The 22,568-nt window shown below is 38.4% G+C and overlaps 1 protein-coding gene across 2 annotated transcripts in view; it reads left to right on the plus strand.

The window, feature by feature from the left end:
* Positions 1 to 22,568, plus strand: part of CACUL1 (CDK2 associated cullin domain 1) — a 52,098-nt gene that overhangs the window by 25,659 nt on the left and 3,871 nt on the right. For both annotated transcript variants that reach the window (XM_054831780.1, XM_054831782.1), the window contains 3 exons: positions 2,153 to 2,255; positions 15,346 to 15,435; positions 19,727 to 19,865. In XM_054831780.1, coding sequence (XP_054687755.1) covers positions 2,153 to 2,255; positions 15,346 to 15,435; positions 19,727 to 19,865 — 332 coding nt within the window. The remainder of the gene's footprint in view (positions 1 to 2,152; positions 2,256 to 15,345; positions 15,436 to 19,726; positions 19,866 to 22,568) is intronic.

Raw genomic sequence — 22,568 nt, forward strand, 5'->3', positions numbered from 1 at the left:
TAGTGACATCTTATACAGAAAATCTTCCTGGTTTTCCACTAACAAGAATGGGGAAAGGCGACAGCTCTTCTGCTACCTCCTTTCAGCACTGTGGGTTGGAAATGTAGTACTTATGTTAGACATTTTTTCACTGTCTATTTAAATTCATGCAAGCGTAACACCTTTTTGGAAAGGTGTTTCCAAGTGAGCAAATGTGAAGAGTATTTTACAGTTGTTCCAAGTACTGTGTTGTAGTTTTCAAGCTTGAAACTGCTGTTGGTTTTTTTTGTTGCTTTTCTATTTATGAAACTTAAGGTATAGGCTTTCCATCTCTTGAACAAAAGGAAGCATCACAGTTTGCACATGTTGTTGCCAGCTGCTTTTAATGTAAGAAGGTCTTGAGGCTGGGAAAGGAAGAGAGCAAGTTATTTCTTTAGCCAGGTGCATCTCATCTGTCAACTCCTAAGAATCAGTGGTTTGACACTGTCAGGTTTGATTCAGGGCAGTAGACGTGTGCCAAGATGCTCTGGTCACTGGTGTGTTGCACCAGTGGTACATGGTGGTATGTGGTCAGGAAGCTCAGGGTGGAAATGGTTTAGGAGGTTAGGTCTGATGAAAGACTGTAGCATGGTGCGTAGCTTAACACTTCCTAGCGGATGTCTGTCTTCAGTTGCTGTGAATTTCTGTTGCAATTCATCATTGATCGAAAAGACTGCAAATTAAGTTAGTGTGTTTCTTACAAGACAGGTTATCCTGTCTGCAGAGCCTTTCCCTCAATCTCTGGTCAAAGAACAGGCCCAGGTGAGGGGGAAACAACAGAGTAATAGCCCTTGATAAAACCTCTACAGGTAGGATAGTGTCAGGGGGAACTGGCAGTAGAAGTAACTAAATTTTTTAAAATACCTTTTTTAAAATTGTTGTCCATCACTACAACAAACCTAAACTTCAACAGGGGCATGTGTTCAGCCCTTGTACTGCCTTTGTTCCAACAGATTCAGTTTTCATTAAAGGTAAATAACTGCTGCTGAATGCTTGCCTTGAAAATTTAAGTGGTTTCTGCGTGAACAGTTTATTGTAGTGTGTGTATAGTTTTGGTAATGGCCAAGAGAATGGGTTTCACAAAAAAAAGTAAAGATTGCTCTAATAGTTCTGAATGTTTGTTCCAATTATGTTAAATGCTTTAGCGAATAGGAGAACAACTTGATTTAAAGTGTGGAAAAACCTTTCTCCCTTAAGATATCCCTTCCTGTAGTAAATCTCTCAGGTAAGTGTTGCAGTATGTTATTTTTGATTAAGTTGATTTTCTATTACAATATCTGTTTAACTCTTTTACACAAGTTGTCCAGATGAATTTAGTTGTTCTGCTTCCGTGTTAATGTTGCAATGATAGGAGATTTATCTTGAAACATTTTTTTCCAGCATTTAAAACCCACCTATGAATAAAATACAGACAAGAAATCTTACTATTAATTGCAGGCTGGGAACTGAGGAATAATACCAAATAGTAGGTTAGGTATAGAGGCCCTCAAGGAACTCGTGAAAGAATTTCTTTTGAGAGTTGAAGAGGTGAATTTATTATTACTGCTGAGTGGGTCAAAATAATTGAATCCCGAAAATTTTAATGTAGTTTGGTTTTGTATAGGTTTGTGTATATCACTTATTTCTATAGTTGATTGATTCTGAGTCACTGTCCTCTGAGATTATTGATGAACTACAGAAGTGGATAGCTGTACTGATGATTTATTACTGTAACCCACCTATTTTAATGGCTTAATAACTTTTAGACATTGATAAAAATGTTTTCTTTTGTTATAAACATGATGTCTAGCCCTATTTTGGTGTTCGAGCATTTATAAAGTTCTAAAATGAAGTGGTTTTTTCTACAAACTCCCCAGTCTGGATTGATATGGAGATATATCTGTATATATAGGGAAAAAAAATGCATGCCTGTACGTACGTAGTACCACATGCATTCTTGATTTTAAATAGATGGGGTTGTTTGTTGTACAGAAATGTTCTATGTAGTATAAGTACAGTCACCAGGGAAGCACTTTACAGGTCAAATATTCTACAGCTTTAAAATTTTGAACTATTTTTATTCAGGGGAAAAAATAAATTTATTTTTATTTGCTGTTATGAAAAAACAAACTTAAACTTCTGTCTTATTTTCCAGAATAAATTTTACATAGAAACCAAGCTTAACAGAGACTTAAAAGATGACCTTATAAAGCTGTTTACGGAACATGTTGCAGAAAAGCACATTTACAACCTAATGCGTAAGTAAATCGATTGAATTTTTCTTATAATGGGAGTCTGGAAAACCACAGTGCTTTCAGATATTGCAGAAATCCACAGCAAACAGGGAGAAAATGGCAAATTATTAGTGAACTTAAATACAAATTGCGTTTTAAGGCATCCACATGAAGAAATGTGGTACACATCAACTTACTTTTTCAAGAATGGGATTTTGTATGAAGTTGTGGTTTTCTTGAGTATCTGGGGGAACCAATATATTCCCTGTTGATTTGTGATTATGACATAACAAATGTTTTATTGTCCTGTTGCTTATGCTGTTACTCTTTAATTTCATTATCAAGATATTGATAGCTATCATTAAAAATGTGATGTGGTCAAAGAATTGTGATACTGCTGGGGTTACTCTCATGATGCGCTCGAGTACTCCCTGCTAGTTAGTGACCTGCATAATGCTGACAGCAGTTTCTCTGTTAAGCTAATGGGTTAATGCAAATCGAATATGCTTCAAGTGATACACTTCCCGTTAAGTGCTCCTGTGGGTAACGCCTGTGGTGAACCGCTGAGTTTGCCTGCAACCTGCCATCAGCAGTGAGTGTTTTTTGTGAGCGTAAGGACCTTGCTACTGGCCTGAGTATCTTTCTAGAGGGCAGTTAGCAAAGGCAAAGATAATCAGACTTGGAGCTGAAATGGAAAAGCTTGGATAGCGGTGAGCAGTTGACCAATATGCTCAGAGAATTGCAATTACAGGTGTTTTGTGCAACTCGATAGTTGTACACCATGTTGAGTTCAGTATCTAGCCTGGTGTTCTCCTTTCTGTAACCCAGCCCTGCTGCAGTGGCTCTGTCATCATCGAGCTGCTCCCCTCCTCTTTTCTTTGAAGCAATTGCTATCTGCACGCTTAATGGAGACCAAATGATGGGCAGTTAGAGTTGAGGATATATCTGCTTTTGTCTGTACTTGGGTAGTAATGCCCTTCTCTTTCCAGCGAAGGGCTGGGGAAAAGAAGCTTGGCTGTGGTTTTTAGGGTCACCGTGAGCTGGCATCCTGGGACAGAGGGGAGCGAACAAGGTGACTACCCTCAGGTGAGGGAGCCTGGTACCCTAGGAGGATGGGAGATCATGAGCTCTGATGCCTTGTTGTTCTTGCCATCTGGAAAAGTCTCCCTAAGAAGAGCTTTTAGCTCTGTAGCAGATCAGAACAGCTTGGAAATGGCAGGACAATGACCCACAGACCGATGTTTTTTTATTTTGTGCCAAAGAGGTTTAATGGTATCATGAAACCTAAGATGATTGCTGCAACAGGATCATGGAAAATTCAGCTGATGTTGCCTTAAAATTAAATGCATTTAATTAAAATTAAATGCATTTAATTTTAAATTATGCATTTTTCAGGCAATGAAAACATTAATGTGGTGGTGGGGTTTTCTCTTCAGTGACAAAGGAAAGATAACACTGGTCATAGGACATAAGTAATGTCAGATGCGTGTTGCTATGCAATTAGTTTTATGTGGATGATAATATGAGAATCAAATAGAAATTGCAGATGAACTATTGAAAGCAAAAGACCTGTGGGTATGTGTGTGTGAAATCTGAAACATTTCTCCCTGGCTCTGTGTTAGTTGCAGAAGTAAAATTAAAAGAAACCATTGAAAAATAAAAATAAGCTCTCACTAACTGTGTTGCTGTATATGGGGTCTATTGTTTAATGAGCAACTTCCTTGGATATCATTTCAGTCTTACTGTCAGCTTATTAAACCTAAGTTACTTTGTTTTTATCTTTCTCCTAAGTAAGATAATATATACTGACATGTATAAACAACTGTGATCAGACTTGGTTAAATCTTGGATAATAGGGTCTTTAAATTGAGTTAAAGCATGCCTGAATAAAACTCTAAACTTGTTAACAGATTCCTGGGAAATAATTGAAGACACGTAACACATGATGTAGTACTGTAGAGGTGCTGAAAAAGTTCTAATGTTGTAGTATTTTCTGCCACTCAGCTGTTCTTTCTAGCTTGCTGAAATTCAGACCATAATAGCTAAGAATATTACCTTCATTTTTGGAAGGGCCCTATGAAAATAGGATATAAGGCAGTGTTCATTAATTACTTTACTTCCTGATGTCATTGTCAGTGTGTGGTACTGTTTCCTGATATTTGATATAGATTTGGTTCAGCAGAAACGTGCTTTTGTGTTAGGGGGAAAAGAATAAGATTTTGATTGGGTATGCTTAGGAAATTAAAGTCAATGAAGTTGTGGTCTGTATAGAGAAATGGAATCCTTGGGCTGTTTTTTAAAGAGATGCTGCAGCTGCCACTTCAGTGGGAAGAAGCATACCTTCCCTCTGTTTTAAAAAACAAACAAAAAAATGGGTTTAATCAGTTTGTGATCTAGACTCAGAGGACAAGAATAACATCTGCTTTTGCTCTTGAAATTTGTTGCTATGTTTTTCATACAAAGGGGTTTTTGTTTGTAGCATCTTGTCATTCTATCAGAGCCTGGAAGCTGGCATTTCTGTTTGAAGCTGTGTTCAGGAAGGACTGTAAGTACATTTCAGGTTCATTTGATTTAAGAAAAAGTTCCTGTTCCACTTCAAAAGATGTGTGTGGGGGGGAAGTCAGAAAAGCAGTGCAGCACAGATCTCTTCCTTAGTGTTCGATCTTGCTCAAACTCCTAGCGGTTGAGTCGGCCACAACACAGTGTGCTGTGTGGTTGAAGGCAGGAAGATGCAAAATGAACTCCTGGTACAATGGTCTCTGTGGTGGGAGCACTTATCTGAGCACTTAGTTGCAGAAAATAGTGATTAAGGTGCAAATTCATTATTTACAGGAAAAATAGCACCTAAGTGAACGTTACTTGGACAAATTTTGCCTGCACAAACACAATTTGGTTCCTCTTTTTTCACAGAGGATTTTTTTTTAAACCCTACTATATACTGGAGCACTTCTGAGCAGTTAAAGTAAATACATAAAATTATATAATACACAAATCCATGAACACAGTTGTGTTTATGAAACACTTTTACACTCATACGTATTTGTCAAGTCAATGCTCTCCAAATTAAAGTGGATGCATTTGAACTAAGTGGATATAACCTGATTATTTTCCTTACAAAGCCAACGCTGGCTCTTGCTGATACAGCTTGAGAGAAGTTGCTATGTGCAGAACTACTTAACTGAATGTAACAAACAAAGATACAGCATCTTATTTATGAGGAGCTTCAGAAATGGGGAGCAGGGAAGATGCAGATAATATCTCCTTGTCACAAGGGAAGAGGTGGTGGAGAATGTTGTCTTTGTTCCTGCTAGAGTCCTACATGAGATGACTTGTAAGCAGTAAAATTCAGAAATGTGGGGGTTTTGTCCTTATGCAGCCACTGTCTCTTCTGATAGGTTAGGTAATCTCAGTGCCCTGGAAACAGCCTGCCCATTTGTTCTTGTGTCTAGGAGAAAGGTAATTATTGCAAACTTTAACTGTCTTCAGTGGTGAAAATGAGTAACAGCTCCTGAAGCTCTCTACTTTTAGTACTTGCAGTAGGTAAAATTTAATGGCAGAGAGTATTTACAAGTAACTGCTATTCTTCTCTTTTTTGATATTGACAGCTTAGTGCCCAAAACAAGCTTGCTTTTAAATCTAACAAAAGAGAAGAGCTATTAACAGTGTACTGTTCTTTTTGCTTGGTGGATAGATTACTTGGTTTCCAGTTACAAGAGTTTGCAGTTACCCCTGTTCTCTTACCAGAAACTAAAGAGAGGAAGGTGAGCGCTACGCTGGAATCCTGCTCTGTGAGGATTCATGAGGTTCTCAGCATCTCGATATTGAGAAGAAAACTAACAATAACTTAAACTGGTCATAAAGGTGAAAGAAGTTTTAGAAGGCAATCTGAGAAAAAGAATTCTGCTTATTCTTTGCTGGCAGTGGTGTTTGTGGTGGAAGTAGGATGTATCAGATTGGTTACGGCACTTTCAAATAATTAGTAGCCTTAGCATATCACTGTAGTACTTGGGCCAGTTCTATCTGTGTGTGAGCCGTTTCTTTCCTTCCGTATTCGTATTTTGAGTTCAGGAAGTGGTTTCTGCGCTTGCAGGAGTTATGTACTGGTAGGTATCATTCAGTACAAGCTGGTTCTTTCCAAAGAAGCATCTGCCTCTACTTCTGGACAGAAGTTATTCAACTAGGGAGTCAGGTGACCTCTGTCAGAGGGAAAACTGCTTTCTTCAACACTTCTGATTTTGTTCCTATTGATTGGGGTAAGCAATGGATGTTTGTGTGTTCCCATCTTTGATCTACTCTGTCAGGAATGCAGGGGACTTGGAACTAGATCATCTTTAAGGTCCCTTCCAACCCAAACCATTCTATAATTCTATGATAGCTCATAGAAACAGATCCTTTTTATCCAGAGGAAAGGAAACCTCTTGGACCATGGAAAAAATGCTGTAGAACGAATAGGACTCAGGACTTCATGGATCTTAAAATTGTTATCAGGATCCAAGGTGATAATGTGACTTGTGAATGAGGCAATTCCCTGAAATTTACTGATTCAGAACTAAAGCATGGGCTTGAAAACATGTGAAACTTAGGTAAAATTATTATTGAGGATGAAAGCATTAGATCTCAACTTCTGGCTGTCTTAGTTTTTTGTTCATGTTATATATCAAGATAATTACAGAATTAGCTGCTGAAACCTGAGGATACAGAGCAGTTATCTGTATGTAGATTCTAATAGCGAGTAGGCAATTGTTGAATGTAGTTCTCCATGTCAGTGCTTGTGCAAGTTCAGAACTAAAACCCAGTTTAAAAATGTATCATGTGTAGTCACCAGAAGCAGCAGCTTTTCTTACAGTTTTCCAAGAAAAACTTTTTTGTAAAACGTCTGGAGGAGGGTGAGAAATCACACCCTATTTCATTAAGTTTGCAGTTTCTAATTAGTTACTGGGAAAAACTTCTCTGAAGATTCTTACATATGACTACTTCGTTTCTTCCCAGTTATGTCACTTGGATTCAGATGAGGTGAAGAGATCTTGCTGCTCCGTTTTCTTAACTTTTGGGTTTTTTTTTTGCTGGGGGTATATTATAGTTCAATAAAAGGGCTGTTCATGTTGGGAAAGATTTTTCCTTTATAAAGATGGCAGGAAAGCTATTTCCACTGCATTGGTGCTTTCTGAAAAGTGCCAGAAAAGTTAACTCAAAAGTTGGAGAAGGTTGCTGACAGCTTTCTCATGATGAAGTTGTGCAACTGTCCTTCTTAGTTGCAGCAGGTATAAATTTAATACAAAATTACAGAGAATGAATCAAGTTATAACTGTTAGAGGTTGCTAAACGTAGCAGGGAGCATGTTGCCTGTGCAGAGGTTTGCCTGTTGTTTGTGCAGTGGGTTAGCAGGAGGAGAGGGTGTGTTGCTCCGTGGGCACTCAGACCCACGTTCTTAGCAGATTTGTGTTGCTGTTTTGACCTCCAAAAGCCTGTTGATGTCAGTGAAGCAAGGGATCCTCATCTCTTTGGCTGCGTACTGCTACGACATAATGCCTTTCATTAATAAATCCCATATCTAGCTTTTGTTTGTGCATACCCCAGGAGAAGAGGAGCAGTACAAAAGGCTGAGAGAAGGACTTTGATGCCAGGTTCATAGCCTGACTATACAGCTAACAGAGAACATGGGGTTTATTTTGATGTGTTGGGTTTTTTTATTCACGCCCCATGCCTCACCCTTTGGCAGAGATAGGCAAGAAAAAGATGGATTGGATTGACTTTTTCCCTGCTTTAGTTGGCATTTCTTTTTTCCCCTTCCATTTTGACATCTGTCTCAAATGAGCTGCATATAAGAAGCAAGCTCTCATTGCCTTGACCCACAAACTGCAGAGAAAATCCCCTGAAAAAGGAGGAAACACTCTCATTATTTTCCAGCTTCTCAGAGAAGGCATTGCCCCTACTCTTTTTGTATGCTGCCCTTCTAGATTTACTTTCAAGAACTTGTTCATTTTTGTGCTTCTCATTTCCTTGTCAGATCTAATGCTTATGCTTCATAAGGAGATAGCAGCTGGTTTTATAAATGAACTTGTTCTTGAAAGGCTGTACTGAGTTGGATCAAAAGTCAGTGTAGCCCAGTGTCCTGGTCTTGGCACAAATTCATAGAGCATCATTATAGGTTTGGTGCAGCACAAGTTTGATGACCATGGGTTTGTATCTTGAAAGGTATGTGCCCCGTAGGAAGAGCTGAAGGTTTCCTTGCACTGGTTTAGGCTATGTCTACATTAGTAAGTGGTGTAGTGTGAAGGGAGCAGATCTACAGAGTATGAAACACCTACGGGTTGGTGTTGAGGACTCGATGTTCGCCTTTATATGCATCTTGGAGAGTTTTATTTCATGCTTGCTAACGTCTGGTCCTGTGAACAGAATGCCAGTTAGTAGTTTGAGCACATCTGGTTTAATCTTGCCCAAAAGGCATTAAGTTGCTGTGCTCCAAGGCAGCTCTGTCATATGAACCAAGGAGCAGTAAGTGGGGATGATCAGTGAATTTGCTTCAAAAGCACATTTCTAATCTGAACTAAAGGATTAATATAGAATCTGCCCTTAAGCATTTGAAATCACTGTTCTTTTTTCTTTGAGACACAGAGTGACTACTGTGATGGCAGAAGCAATGTATTGTTAAAAACATGTCCCATTCAATTGCTGAGGCTCTTTCCTTCTGTAATAAATTGGATGTTGCTCAGCCCCTAGACACTGCTTAGCTTACTGATTTTGCACACTTTATTGAAAAAAGTATGAAAAGAAAATCTGTACAACCTTAACTCTGCCACCTTCATAAAGATATGTTTCTTGCTTTTTAAGTTTAAGAATGATACATTATAAAAAAGTTGGATTTCTTAAAAAAAAAAAAAAAAGAAAATTGGCAGAATTACTTGCCTGTGGAGTAACTTGCTCTTTGTTGTTAGAATCAGCTCACGTGTCTGGATAGGTAAAATGAAATTACAAGATTTCTTACAAGAGTCTTAGAAATGAAGCAAGGTAGCAGAACACTAGGAGAAAATACCGATCGATTCCAGTGTATTTGTACCAGACTAAAATGGGGTGATTTCTATTAGAGTTCCTCTACAACAAAAAGCTAATTTTATTTTCCCCAGCTCTAAAGCTGTTGCAGTACCAGTTTTGGACAGCAAATATCTTGGAGGGCAAGAGGGTTCTATAGCATAAAGAGTCCTTTTTGAAATGTAGCAAAGGGATGCATTTATTATCATGTTCTTGATTAAAAGCAATTTTTAAAGATTTTTGTGCATCTACAGGACTGTTAATCTGTTCAGCATTTAATTTCTGGTTTATTCTACATAGACAAATAGTTTAATCCCATTACCTCCACTTCAAATTCCTCTTCTAACCTTAAAACAACACTTTCCTTCCTTTCCTTCCTTCCTGACTTCACTCCAAATATTGGTAGACACAGATAATTGCTAGTGAAAATGAACTGCAGCATGTTCCACTTCTTTTCCAGCCTGTGGGGAGTGTGCTGAGATGCTGCTAGTGCAGGATAATCAACTGTTCCTCCTTCTTCAAAACACTGAATTGCACGTTAATGCCGGTCTGTTCTTAGACCTCAGTGGGTACCCTACACTCTCAAGGGATGAACATGATAGCTTTTGTAGCTGTTAATCATTCTTATACCCTTGTGCTCTGCAGGTCTGATGGAATAATCAAGAATAACGCACTCACCAGTTTAAGGGAGGTATCAGTAATATTTAAGTGGCAGCTGTGATTTGACAGGGCTAAGTAATTGTATTGTAACCATATTGGAAACAGTACTGTTACCAAGTATTACAAAATACACTCATATTCTTTAAATAACATTTAATCTACACACAACTTTTGTCACTGGGCTAAACTTTTTATCAAAGAACTAAGTTATTTTAAAATAAGTTGCAGAAATGTTTCTTATTTTTTCTTGTTTCATGTTGATTAAGTTGCAGCACCTCAAAGTAAGAGAATTTTTTAATTGGAAAAGATAAGTCCTAAATAATGACTGTCATGTTTAATCTGGCTCCTTGGTAAAGGAATAGGAATAATGTTCCCATTTCAATAAGCCTTCATAAAATTGTAAACATGAAAATATCACCTTATTTTCTCCAGTTATAGAAGTCTAAAAGTCTGTTTTTCTGTATTTATAGCTTCGTTTTTTGTATTTGTTACAACACTGAATATTTTCCATGTGCTTAAGACTTGGAATTTTTTTTAGTAGCATTTTTATTAGATGCTTAATAAAGCTTTTGGGCTATGTAATGAATATTTCAAGAGTAATCTGTGGCTTCATTAAATGCCTAGTGGCAAATGCTTGGTAATAAATACAACTTCTCATGTTTTTTTTCTAACCTACATTTTAATTCGCTGCAAACTTTTGAAGAATTTAGCTTGCTAAGAATTTATTTTTAGTTCTGTTTAAAAGAAAATAAAAATGCAGAATCATGAGGAGTTTGATGCAGCTGCAAATGTGAGGGTTAAGCCAGAGGGAAGGTCAGTTTTTATGCAAAAGGCTTTTGAAGTTCTAGATCAATAGTTAACGTGTACAAATTGTACCTGGGTTAAAGTAATGAAAAGGTAATATATAATCAAACTTTATCAGTCAATTATAAAATAGGTAGCAGGTAAATAAGCCAAACAACCCCAAAACCCCAAAGAACACAAAAAACCCCAAAATCCAACCAGCTTCCCAAAAAACCTCAACCCAAACCAACCACAAAAACCTAGAGCCACGTCTGGGGGACACCAGCTGTAGCTGTTCCCTTGCTGCTTAACTGCAGCATGTGGGGGTCAGTCAAGTGCTCGGCACAGGCTGGATTTGGGAGGAAGGGTTGGGATACAGGAAACATTTGCAAGGTGAAACCGATGGTATCGCAGTGAAGTAGAAGGGTATGTGTGCTCAGATGGACCCGATACAGTTTAGCTGAGAGAAAGGTAATTTATGATACTATAGGTATTTCTCACGGTTGTGTAAGGAGTCAAGTTCTGTGGAAACATCAAAGTTGTTGTTCTGCAAAATAACAGAAATATTGTATATCCATTGGAATTAAGTACTAAAGAGCACAGTTTGTACAATGGGGTTGTTTTACTTTGTAGCTTTGTTAAGCAATCATTTCTGCTTCTGTTGAAGACTGGAGAGCAACAGCTGACTAACACCTTAGTTGTGGAAGCTGTTGGAGTTGCTTTTAGTGTCAATACACTTTATAATTTTTTAAAGTGCATTGTTGAATGATTACAACTTTGACTACATCTGCCTAAGCCATACTTATGTGTGAATTGTTAAAATATCTTACTTTGAAGTTCTTTTAGATTACTGCAAAGGGAGGAAAAAAATCTTGTGCTCCAACATGCAAAAGTTTCACTGTTCTGCAAGAAAAATTACATCTTTGCCAAGCAAATCTATTTTGAAAGGAATGTTGAAGGATAGAGAACAATGTTTTGGAATAGCTCTTAGTTTTTGCAAGTGAATCTTGAGCTATGAACAAATGAGTTTGAACTTGCTGAGATATAATCTGTACTCCTGGAATTACTGGGGTCCTGGATCTTGCCTCAAGTACCCCACTGTAATTAGGAAGTAGCTTAAACCTTAATCAAGGGACAAGCTGCTTCAGTGTTACTGTGCAATGATGGAGTAACTGGGTTACTGCAGAGTACCTGCAGTGCTGCAGGCTCATACCTCACTGACTCCAATATAGTCCATCCACCATTCCTCAAAAAAAGTCCTGAGGCCATTGCGGGTGTAGTGTTTTACCTCGGATCAACAATATTTCAAAGCATCTTGTATCTTTCTGCAATTAATGCATTTCATTATGGCAACCCACACTTCTCTTCTTTGATTCTGCCATGAGTTATTTTCAAGACTATTTGCAGTTTAATTAACTTCTTTGCATATTGGTTACTTAGTCTGTAAAATGCAGTATTAGTTCATAAACACTGTGGAGGTGGTCAGATGGTATCATAGTGTCATTACCGCTGTCATTATTCTGCCTCACCCTGCTCTATCTTTGTAAATGCCGCAGGTGGAGCTTCTGGGAGTAGGTGGAAGGAGTCTGTGCAACTTCTGTGTTGTAGAGTCTCGTTAATTATTCTAATAAAGCCAGAGCCAAAGCCTTAATATTGGAGGTCTTTTGTAAGATAGTAAAATAACAAGAGAAGTAACTTCAGTGTGCCTGGCACAGCTGTTTCTATTCCCTGAGTTTAAGTGACCCTCTCTGAAGAAGTAGTACAGGATTGAAGGTCTGGGTAGGTTTCGCTGCAAAACTGAAGATGAATTTGTGTGCAAAGGAGTTTTTACACCTTTTCATATATTTACATCTTTGTCAATAAACCTCTATTGAGATTTTTTTTTTTTGGATCTATCCAAAGAGAGGAGTCTTGTTCATTCTCATGGAAATCATTCTGAAAATACATATCCTGCAGCAGTGCTATTCATCCTTCAGGTATCGATACATAGCTCTTGGAAAAGGTGTGGGCTGTGTTAGTTTATACTGAATGGTTTAATGAATAGTATATTCTTTTAGTTTTCTTTATTGAGACACAGGAAATATATGCCATTACTTAGTTATATTGTTGTTGTTGAATATAATATCATCATGCTTGTATTTACTGACCGTAAATCAGGAGTAAACAATTTAAATTTACATTGTAGCATGTGGTATAAGCAGTTGCAGAAACAAAGATAAGAAATGTTAACTTCTGAAGCTTCAGTAAAATGATGAAGATGATATTTCTGTAGGATTGATCTCCAGGTGAATTCTTCCACTGATTTTATTCATGAAATCCCTTTCTAATGCCAGATGATGTAGTTAGTAATCTAGAACAGAAACAAGGGGCTGTTCATTATACTTGCTTTATATGGCAAATACATCTGTTTATGTTATCTCAAAGGATCACAATTGAAATGAGCTTCATGGGTGAATATTACCTTAAAGTTACAAATAATATTGCATGTTTATAATGGTGAATGATACTCAAGATGTGGACTATCCTGTTAAACTGTTGCTTGTGCAAATAATTCTGTTGGTCAGCATCTTGAATGTGTTTCTATTAGCTGGAAGGTAAGGAGAAAGGGTCGAGCATCTTGCACCCCCAGTGTGTCTCCAGTACCACAGGCTGAGAGGGATGGTTTGCTCATCACCACTTTGATCCATATATACCATAAAATAAAATTTTTCTTTGTCTCTGCCTTCTACTTTTTCGATGTTATTTAAAAAAAATAAATAATTGGACGATGACAGTACATATGACTGTGTATTCATGGTATAGACACAGTATTTCAGATTTCATCTGTTGGTGGAGTGTGACCTGCAATTTTCCATTTACTCAGAGATATCCAAGTAGTCAGATGACCTCGAGTTAGTTATGCAGATGTGGGCAGCTTCTGCTAGTGCTTGGGTTTGTCCCCAAACCAACTCTGAATAGCTTCTCTTCCACAGTATGCCCTGTACATATGTAATTATATAAAGTAGATTCTGAAATATTTTTAAATTGCTCTTGCTAGTTATAACTTGGATACTACTGGAGAGCACAGTTTTCAGTTTATCAGGAATAAAAGAAGCTCTGTTAATTGAGCTACTTATTAACATTTATTAAAATGTTCAAGTGACTTTGAACTCTCTGGTCTTTAAGTCAGTATTAATTTTTAGGGTTATTCTGTTTTAAATATTTTTTTATACATAGCTTTGGAACATAATTTGGTGTCTACATATGAAGAACAGATTTAGAATTCTCTGGACACTTTACAAATCTATTAGTGAAGCTTATGCTGAAGTACCTACAATCTAATTAAATATATATATGTATATACACACACATTGTATAGATTGTGCATTACTGTCTACATATCTTCCTTATAAAGCATTATCCCCTTTTTAATGTTATGATTTGCAACTTTCCTGGCTGCCAAGAGGCTGTTTGAAAAATCTTTAGAAAGAGGCTGTAAATATGTCATTACAAAACAAATCACAGGCTGTCACCCCCCTCATTGTTTCAGCTGAAAGGAGCAAGCACTTTTAAGATGGTTCTTTGTAAAATAAATTCATCTTTAACAGTTAAATATAACCACTTTGATTACTTGGCGATTAGAATACTTTTTTTAAAGCTCCTTATTACATCAGCCACTTAAACACTTTCATAAAGAGAAGAACGTGCTACTGAAGATTTTTCTTTTTATGGTAGGTACTGTAGTGGCAGATGCTGAAGGCAGAACTGATGAGGCTTTGAAGTTTAAAAACCAGAGTCTCTACGATGTAAGCACAAGAGCTATGCCTTTTAGGTAGAATTGTAAGAGTCATTTCTCCTCTACATAGTGGGGACAGGAAGGTGTATATACACTGCTCAGCTCTTTTGTGGAGGCATAAAAACTGAAAGGCAGGTTGGTTTAAACCTTATTGATTTTTTTTTTTTTTGGTTGGTTTGTTTCTGTAATTCAGATGGATGTACAAACTTCAAATAAATACAAGACAGGCTAAAGGCCTGCCTGTTGCAATATAAGCAGTAAATTTGCTATTGCCAGTTTTTTCCACAAGAGGAAGATACAATTATTGCAATGTTTGCTACAGAAGATACCGAGAATGAACTAAAAATGTCAAACAAGGTTGAAAGGACAACTTTTCTTACTTGATTTTTGCTTTCTTTTATACACTACTTGAAAGTCTGACTGAAGTACAATCCATCCTTAGTTCTATGTACAGGATGCTAAGTACTGTAAAACAAGGATTTGTGGATCTGCAGGTGTTTAGCACACTCAGTATGAGTGTGCTTCTAAAAATAAATTGTTTACTTCAGTTCTGCATCTGAATACTTAGAGCCATCGCTTGCCTGGTTTTTCCTTGCAATTCCTGCTGTCTGTCTGTCTGAAAATGAATGAAAAATAAGTTATTTCACATTTTCATCATACATAATTTGAACAGAATACTTCTGTTTAAAGGCGATGTTTTATTACTGTTGAGAATTAAGTTGTCAGTCTGATACCTGGCTGTTTCCTTTGTGAGGACATCAGATAACCAAAAAAAGCACAACTATATTTCTTTGATACAAAAATATATGTGTAAGAGCCTATTTTTCTTGATTAGAAAAATTGCTAATTCTCTTAATTTTCTTTCAGCTTTACTTTTGGAAGCTCAGTCAACGCCGTTTCAAATAACTCCTTCAACCATGGCAAATATTGTGAAAGGCCTGTATACACTACGACCAGGTAAAAACAAAAAATGTTTCTAGGATTATCTTGTACTGTGGTTGTGATATGTTTTCCTAAATATGTGTGCAGTCACTTTCCATCTAATGCACATTTAACAAACAAATGTGCGTTGCGTTCTGTCCATCATAATGCTTAGTTCTACTATGCAAAAGGCCCTGGTTCTTGTTACCTGTCTGTGACCTGCGCAAAGTACCGTGTGGATACCAAATTCATTTTAAAAAAACTACCCAGCCCTCTACTCTGGAGACAAAGGGACGAATTACTACTATTACTCTGTAGTAATAAAGAAGGAAGGCTGTTCAATGAGTCAGTCGTGGCAGAAGTTTAGAAGTATTGAAATGGTGAAAGTTATATTGTGGGTCGCACTTCAAATGGCCAGATCTTTGCCGTGAGATGAATGACTGTTTCTTCCATGAGGCCATTATTTGGTTGGTATTATTTCATGGAAGAGCTTAATTTAAGTTGCGAGTACATCATGACATCTTGTGTAACAACTATATTGAAAGGAAAATGGTGTTGCACACTTAATCAATCAGTTTTGTAACAAAATGTTTGATTCTGTAAGTTTTGGAGAACTGAGTAGACCTCTAGCCTGTGTTTGAAAAGACTTTAGAAACACAGGAAGTATTCAAAATATCCATAGATAAATAGTACTTATTTCCCTTCCTTTTACAATATTGATACTTTCTTCTTACCTTGGTGTGACTGAGGGAGGGATTGTGTCTGAGCTTCAACCTACTTTTGCTTTGCAATCCCCATTTATAGAAATAGAAATGAGGATGGTAAAGCTTTACAAAAAAGCTTTAGTGCAATGTTTAGCATGTATACAAGCCATAAATGTGGTGGACCCTCCATTTATAAAATACATGGACAAAGCACTTCCACTTAGCAAGGATTATTTTTACAACAGCAAAATTAACATTTTACCATCATATTTAAGGCAATACTAACTTCATTTTTAGAAACTGTTCAGTACCAAAGAAAGAAAGGGTTTACATATAAGTATAAAAGTATAAATCTTTTGAAAGCAGCTCAGTGTGGCTTTCTTGTACCACACAATATCGTAGATGATGGACTTGTGATTTCCCAGTTTTCCATTTCAGATGATCCCTGTCTTGCTGTTGACTTCACAACACAACAGTTACTGGTTTGGATTGGTATCATGGGCCTAATCAGATTTTGAATAGTTGTCTTATGTCTGTAAGATCTTTATGAAAATTTCTTCCTACAATTTGTGGTGTCTTCTTTCCGCAGCTGGGTAGAAAACCCAAGTGATTGACTTTATTGCTTAAACAGATACAGATTTGCTCTAGTTACCTGCTCCTCAAACTTCTCAGCCTCTGAGAAAATGAGGAACTTCAGTGTCATTCCAACCAGGGGAGCACAGAATAGACTTCTTGATGTAAAAGGCTGTTCTTTGGTGGTGCTGGTTATTGAATTCTGAAACAATTGGGGCAAGAGTTCCTCTGGGATGGTGCTTCTCGCTTGTTTTGTGGGACATGCTCCATTGGATATATCATGGGGACTGGGGAGCAGATAACTGGGGAAATAAAGCAGAAAATGTGGTCAGTGGGAGGTGCTAGGGGATTAGAGCAGCACTGGAAAGTGTCTCTTTAGGCAGTGCAGAGAGCAAAAGGAGAAGCGATGGCGATATGGCTGATGACCGTGAGCTTTCTCTTCTATTTCTCTTCTTTTACTTTCTCTTCAAGTTGAAAGTACTTGACAGCTGTTAGACTTCAAATGTTGCCAGAAAAGACTGTCTTCTAATTCCAGCTCCAGCATGTGGTGGCTGCAATAGAAAAGGCTGAACCCTGGGCAGGTGCTGGCTCACTTGGATTTAATCTGAAATACTCTCTTCACCTCACCTATAATGATCTGGCAGTGTCATGAAACACGCTACCACAGTATTTCATGTTGTGACTTCCAAGCCAGTTTATTAGCTTGGTCAAATGATCCAGTGTGCTATGATCTGGGGGATCTAGGGAAGTACAGGCCTGTCAGTCTGACCTTGGTGCTGAGGAAGGTTATCACATGGCACGTACAGGACAACCAAGCAATCAGGCCTGGTCAGCATGGGTTTATGAAAGGCAGGCCCTGCTTGACTAACTTGATCTCCTTTTACAACAAGGTGACCCACTTAGTGAATGACAAGGCTTAGTGGGTGAGGAAAAGGCTGTGGATGTTGTCTACCTGGACTTTAGTAAAGCCTTTGACGCAGTTTCCCACAGCATTCTCCTGGAGAAACTGGCTTGGATGGGCATACTCTTTGCTGGGTAAAAAAACTGCTGCATGGCCAGGCCCAAAGAGTTGAATGGAGTTAAATCCAGTTGGTGGCTGGTCACAAGTGGTGTTCCTTAGGGCTTAGTACTGGAACCAGTTCTGTTTAATATCTTTATCAATGATCTGGATGAGGGTGCACCCTCAGTAAGTTTGCAGATGACACCAAGTTGGGTGGAAGTGTTGACCTGATTGAGGGTAGGAAGGCTCTACAGAGGGATCTGGAACAGGATTGATGGGCTGAATTCCATTGTATGAGGTTCAACAAGGCTCAGTGCCAAGTCCTGCACTTGGGTCACAACAACCCCGTGCAACACTACAGGCTTGAAGAAGAGCAGCTAGAAAGCTGCCGTGCAGAAAAGGACCTGTGGGTGTTGGTTGACAGCTGGCTGAATGTGAGCTAGCAGTGTGCCCAGGTGGCCAAGAAGGCCAACAGCATCCTGGCTTGTATCAGAAATAGTGTGGCCAGCAGGACCATGGCAGTGATTGTCCCCCTGTACTCGGCACTGGTGAGGCTGCACCTCGAGTGCTGTGTTCAGTTTTGGGCCCCTCACTACAAGAAGGACATTGAGGTGCTGGAGCGTGTCCAGAGAAGGGCAACGAAGCTGGTGAAGGGTCTGGAGCACAAGTCTGATGAGGAGCGGCTGAGGGAACTGGGGTTGTTTAGCCTGGAGAAAAGGATGCTGAGGGGAGACCTGATTGCTCTCTGCAACTACCTGAAAGGAGGTTGTAGCCAGGTGGGGGTTGGTCTCTTCTCCCAGGTAACAAGTGATAGGCCAAGGGGAAATGTCCTCGAGTTGTGCCATGGGAGGTTTAGATTGGGTGTTAGGAAAAATTTCTTTACCGAAAGAGTGGTCAGGCATTGGAACAGGCTGCCCAGGGAAGTGGTGGACTTGCCATCCCTGGAGGTATTTAAAAGATACGTAGACGTGGGGCTTGGGGACATGGCTTAGTGGTGAACTTGGCAGTGCCAGGCTAACAGTTGAACTTGATGATCTTAAAGGTCTTTTCCAACCTAAATGATTCTATGCTGAGGGAGGTTAGTGTGTTGGTTTTTGTTTAAACCGCCTGTACACTAGTAATGATTATTTAGTGAGTTTGCTGATTAAAGTGAAGACTACTGAAGCTTGACATCAACCATATGTGGGAATTGGGTTAAAAGCTCGTGCTGTGCTTTAGTGAATACATTTAAAAGCATCCCCTTTTTCCAAGTAAAGATGAGGTTTAAGATAACTGTTACAACCTCTGGAAAGTCTGGCTTCAGAAATACTTGAGGAGTATTTATTTTTCTCAGAACTTCTTACACAGTTGCTATAAACCCAATTTTCATCCTTTGCTCAGTCTTCTGTGTTTCTTATCATCAGCCTTGAAACAACTTTACGGTAAACTGTCTTGCTTCTGTAAGGCAGTGTTCAGTGTAATCACATTTCTATCCTGTAGCTGAACTAATACAGGTTAAAATTATATAATGAACATTAAAAAGTGTTCATGTAAGCTGTGGAAGATCAGTGAGAGAATTACATTAATTTATTTGAAATGGAGGATAGAGAAGCAGGGTTGTATGGTGATCTTACTGTGCTTTCTAGAAGTAAGGTTTGGGGAAGGGAGGTGTAAATTTTGTGAATACGCTTCCCGGAGTAAAGTATTACAAATGATCTGATTATCAAGGTGAGTTTGCTGATCATCAGTGCTTGTCCTTGAGAGTGTCCAGAGGCTCAGCAGGCCCTGTGAGATGCAGCAAGAACTGAATTTCAATTCGATGATGAGGTTGATGACAAAAAATAAGTAATTCCTTTATCTACATGTACACATCTGATTTTAACAGTCTGATTATTTATTCTGCTTTAAGGCTTGGTTTCTGTGGGTTTTGGGGAACGAATTTGGGTTTTTTATTTTAATTCAAGATCCTAAAATGTATTTAAAATAGAGCAAAGTTACATTTGTCAAAGAGTAAAATTTTCACAAAAGATCTCTTCCACGTGTTTTGTTGTTGCTTTCCCTCTTCTTACAGAATGGGTACAGATGGCACCAGCTTTATTTTCTAAATTCATCCCAAATATTCTACCCCCTGCTGTGGAATCTGAGCTTCAGGAATATGCTGCTCAAGACCAGAAACTTCAAAGAGAGCTTATGCAGAATGGATTTACTAGGTAATAATTATTTAGTCTTAAGTAGTAATTGTGCTGGACAGTGCTGAAATGGTAAAAATGGATACACCTAAAAATATTGAAGAAATAATTTAAGAGTTCATAAAGAACCTTCACAACTCAATATCTGAAATATGGCCATAAGGCCACGTTTTGAGCACTACCAACCCTGTAGATGGTACCAAAAAGTAGATGATCAGAAGTCTTGAAATATTTTCATGAAACAGAAAGCTTACAGTTCATGCCTCCCTGTGTTTTGATTGTGCTTCTAATGCATGATTGTGTTCTTGTTGAGCCTTTACAACTCTATAAGCTGACTTTTTTCCATGATACTTCCGAAAATATCAGTTGATGACTTCTCCTTATGCCACTTTCAGAGCTATTTATACAGTCAAGGTGTTTATTTTAAATAGGCATTTCTTCTCCCAGTGTTGAGGGCGGAGGAAGAACCAACATTAAAACAGCAGAAAATTTTCATAACCGATATTGTTCACTCTGAACTGTGCCTGTTGCTCTCTGCTCTTCTATTTAATTGCCTGGACAGAAGTGCAGCGCTTTCACCACAGCAGCATAACACTTTTGCAGTAGTCTGACAAACCAAGACCGGGTTGGGGAAGCTATCGTTCTCTGTTCCAGAGGGGTTTGTTTCTGCATGAAGAGAATACATCTTAATCTTCCCTGTTACCTGTGCAGCTCTGAGAATCTGGTCCTGTAGTTTGAACACCCACTAGATGTGGATATGTTTAGTGTTAGATGTACTCCTGGATTTCATATTCTCATGTAGTTTTTCTCAAAGGTAATAGCTCTCTTCAAAGCTTGGTAAATTATTGAACTTCAGAACTGTACTACTGACGTAAATGCAAATAGTATTATAGACTCACTCCTTGTAAGGCTTTCCGTTGAGGAAAATAATTTTTTTTAAAAAACAAGCATGGGTTAAGACCCTAAAAACAAAGCCATAGGAGTCTGGGCTGAGAAAAGCACTGCATTTGTCCCAAGAAGTAGAAGTCTCAGATGGTTTGAAACTGATTAGGCATATAATGCTGACAAAGGAATATAATGCACAGAACAAAACAAAAAAGGAGCATTTTAGTTTTGTCTAATTTTGAGTCTTATTAGTTCTGTAGATGGCTCATAATAGTTCTACTTAAAACTGCATTTCACCAGTTTCACGCTTCATAGAGAATTAAAAATGAAATTTCAAGTAGTAATTGTCCATATCCACGATCGGTTTTGAAAACATTTTTCCCTGGGTACCTAAAAATAAGACAGGCTTGTCAGCTTGGCTGGAAAGTTCTTTGGCTGGTCCTGGAAGGAGGATACTGTATCAAAGGATAGGAAGGGCAGTAGGAAGGATACTGAACATTGCAAAGGCTAGATGCCTCTGTGGTGCTCTCATTAGAGACTTGGTGGGATCCTTGGAATATATTTTAGCAACTCCTGTTTTATGCAGAAAAATAATTCTCTAGTGCTGAAACTAATGCAAACCCACGGGAAACCTATAGGGTGGTCAGTCACTGGAACAGGCTCCCCAGGGAAGCGGTCATGGCACCAAGCCTGTCAGAGTTCAAGGAGCGTCTGGACGACGCTCTTAGTCATATGGTTTAGTTGTAGGTAGTCCTGTGAGGAGCAGGTACTTGGACTCTATGATCCTTATGGGTCCCATCCAGCCTGAGATATTCTATGAAACTACGAAACTGTTTCTGTCCCATGTGTCCTATGCAACAGACAGGGACAAAGAAGAGATTAGGGCTTGAGTATTGTCATACAGGGAAGAACTAAGTAAAGGTTTCTGTGTCACATTCTGTTTGCAGAGTTTAATTTCTAAGAGTTCCTCTTCCTTTTGGCTTTCTGCAGCATGCGATCTTCTGGGTACTGGACATGTGAAGAGTTTTGGTTTTGTAGGTTTAGAAAATTGGCCCACCCTAGCCCCTGCTTTTGTGGAACGGCTGTTTCTACATAGCTTGCTTTCAATTTATTACATAAAATTGAGGAGTAAAACTTTACAGTGGAGTAACTGATTGATGGCACTTAGTCTCTGATGAATGTGTTTTGCACAATCTATTTTTAGATGGTTGTACTGCCAGAGAGTCAGTGCAGTCTGGTAAACATGGAGGTTATATAAAGTGTTAGAGTCTGTCATCATTAAAAGGACACAGGTAAAAAACCCCTGAAGTACAGGTGATATAATTTGCTACATGGCATTTCACAGTGGTATTTGAAATGCATTTTGCCTTGAAATGTATTTCAAGACACAATATGCTGCTTCTTAGATTCAGGAACATATAGGTTATATTTATTTATAACTTTACAGAATTGCTTTGATGTTATATTCCTACATATAAAAATATATGTGCATATATGTATAAAAAGGTTGTTTTTCTCTTTTACCAACGAGTGTGCTAAGTCTGTTCTCTTCTGGGTTAGCGTGAAATGTCATCTGTTATCCCTTAATTGTGCCAAAAAATGGTGATGTCTTTTGCTGCACTTCCTACGAAAATAACCAAGAGGAACACAGCAGAGTGAGGTGTCTTCAGCAGCATGTCAGGTTCTAGCTGAAATAGTCAGCTTATCAACACTATTAAATACTGTTGCTGTGGAAAGTAGGAGCACAAGCCAGTTGCCTGGTGGTATTTCTCTTGTGAAAGACCTTAATCAAGGCATACACAGCAGGCCCATCACCTTGAGACTGGTTTCAGGGAAGAA

Source organism: Grus americana, chromosome 7 (genome assembly GCF_028858705.1).
Source record: "Grus americana isolate bGruAme1 chromosome 7, bGruAme1.mat, whole genome shotgun sequence".
In the NCBI taxonomy this organism is placed as follows: Eukaryota; Metazoa; Chordata; class Aves; order Gruiformes; family Gruidae; genus Grus; species Grus americana.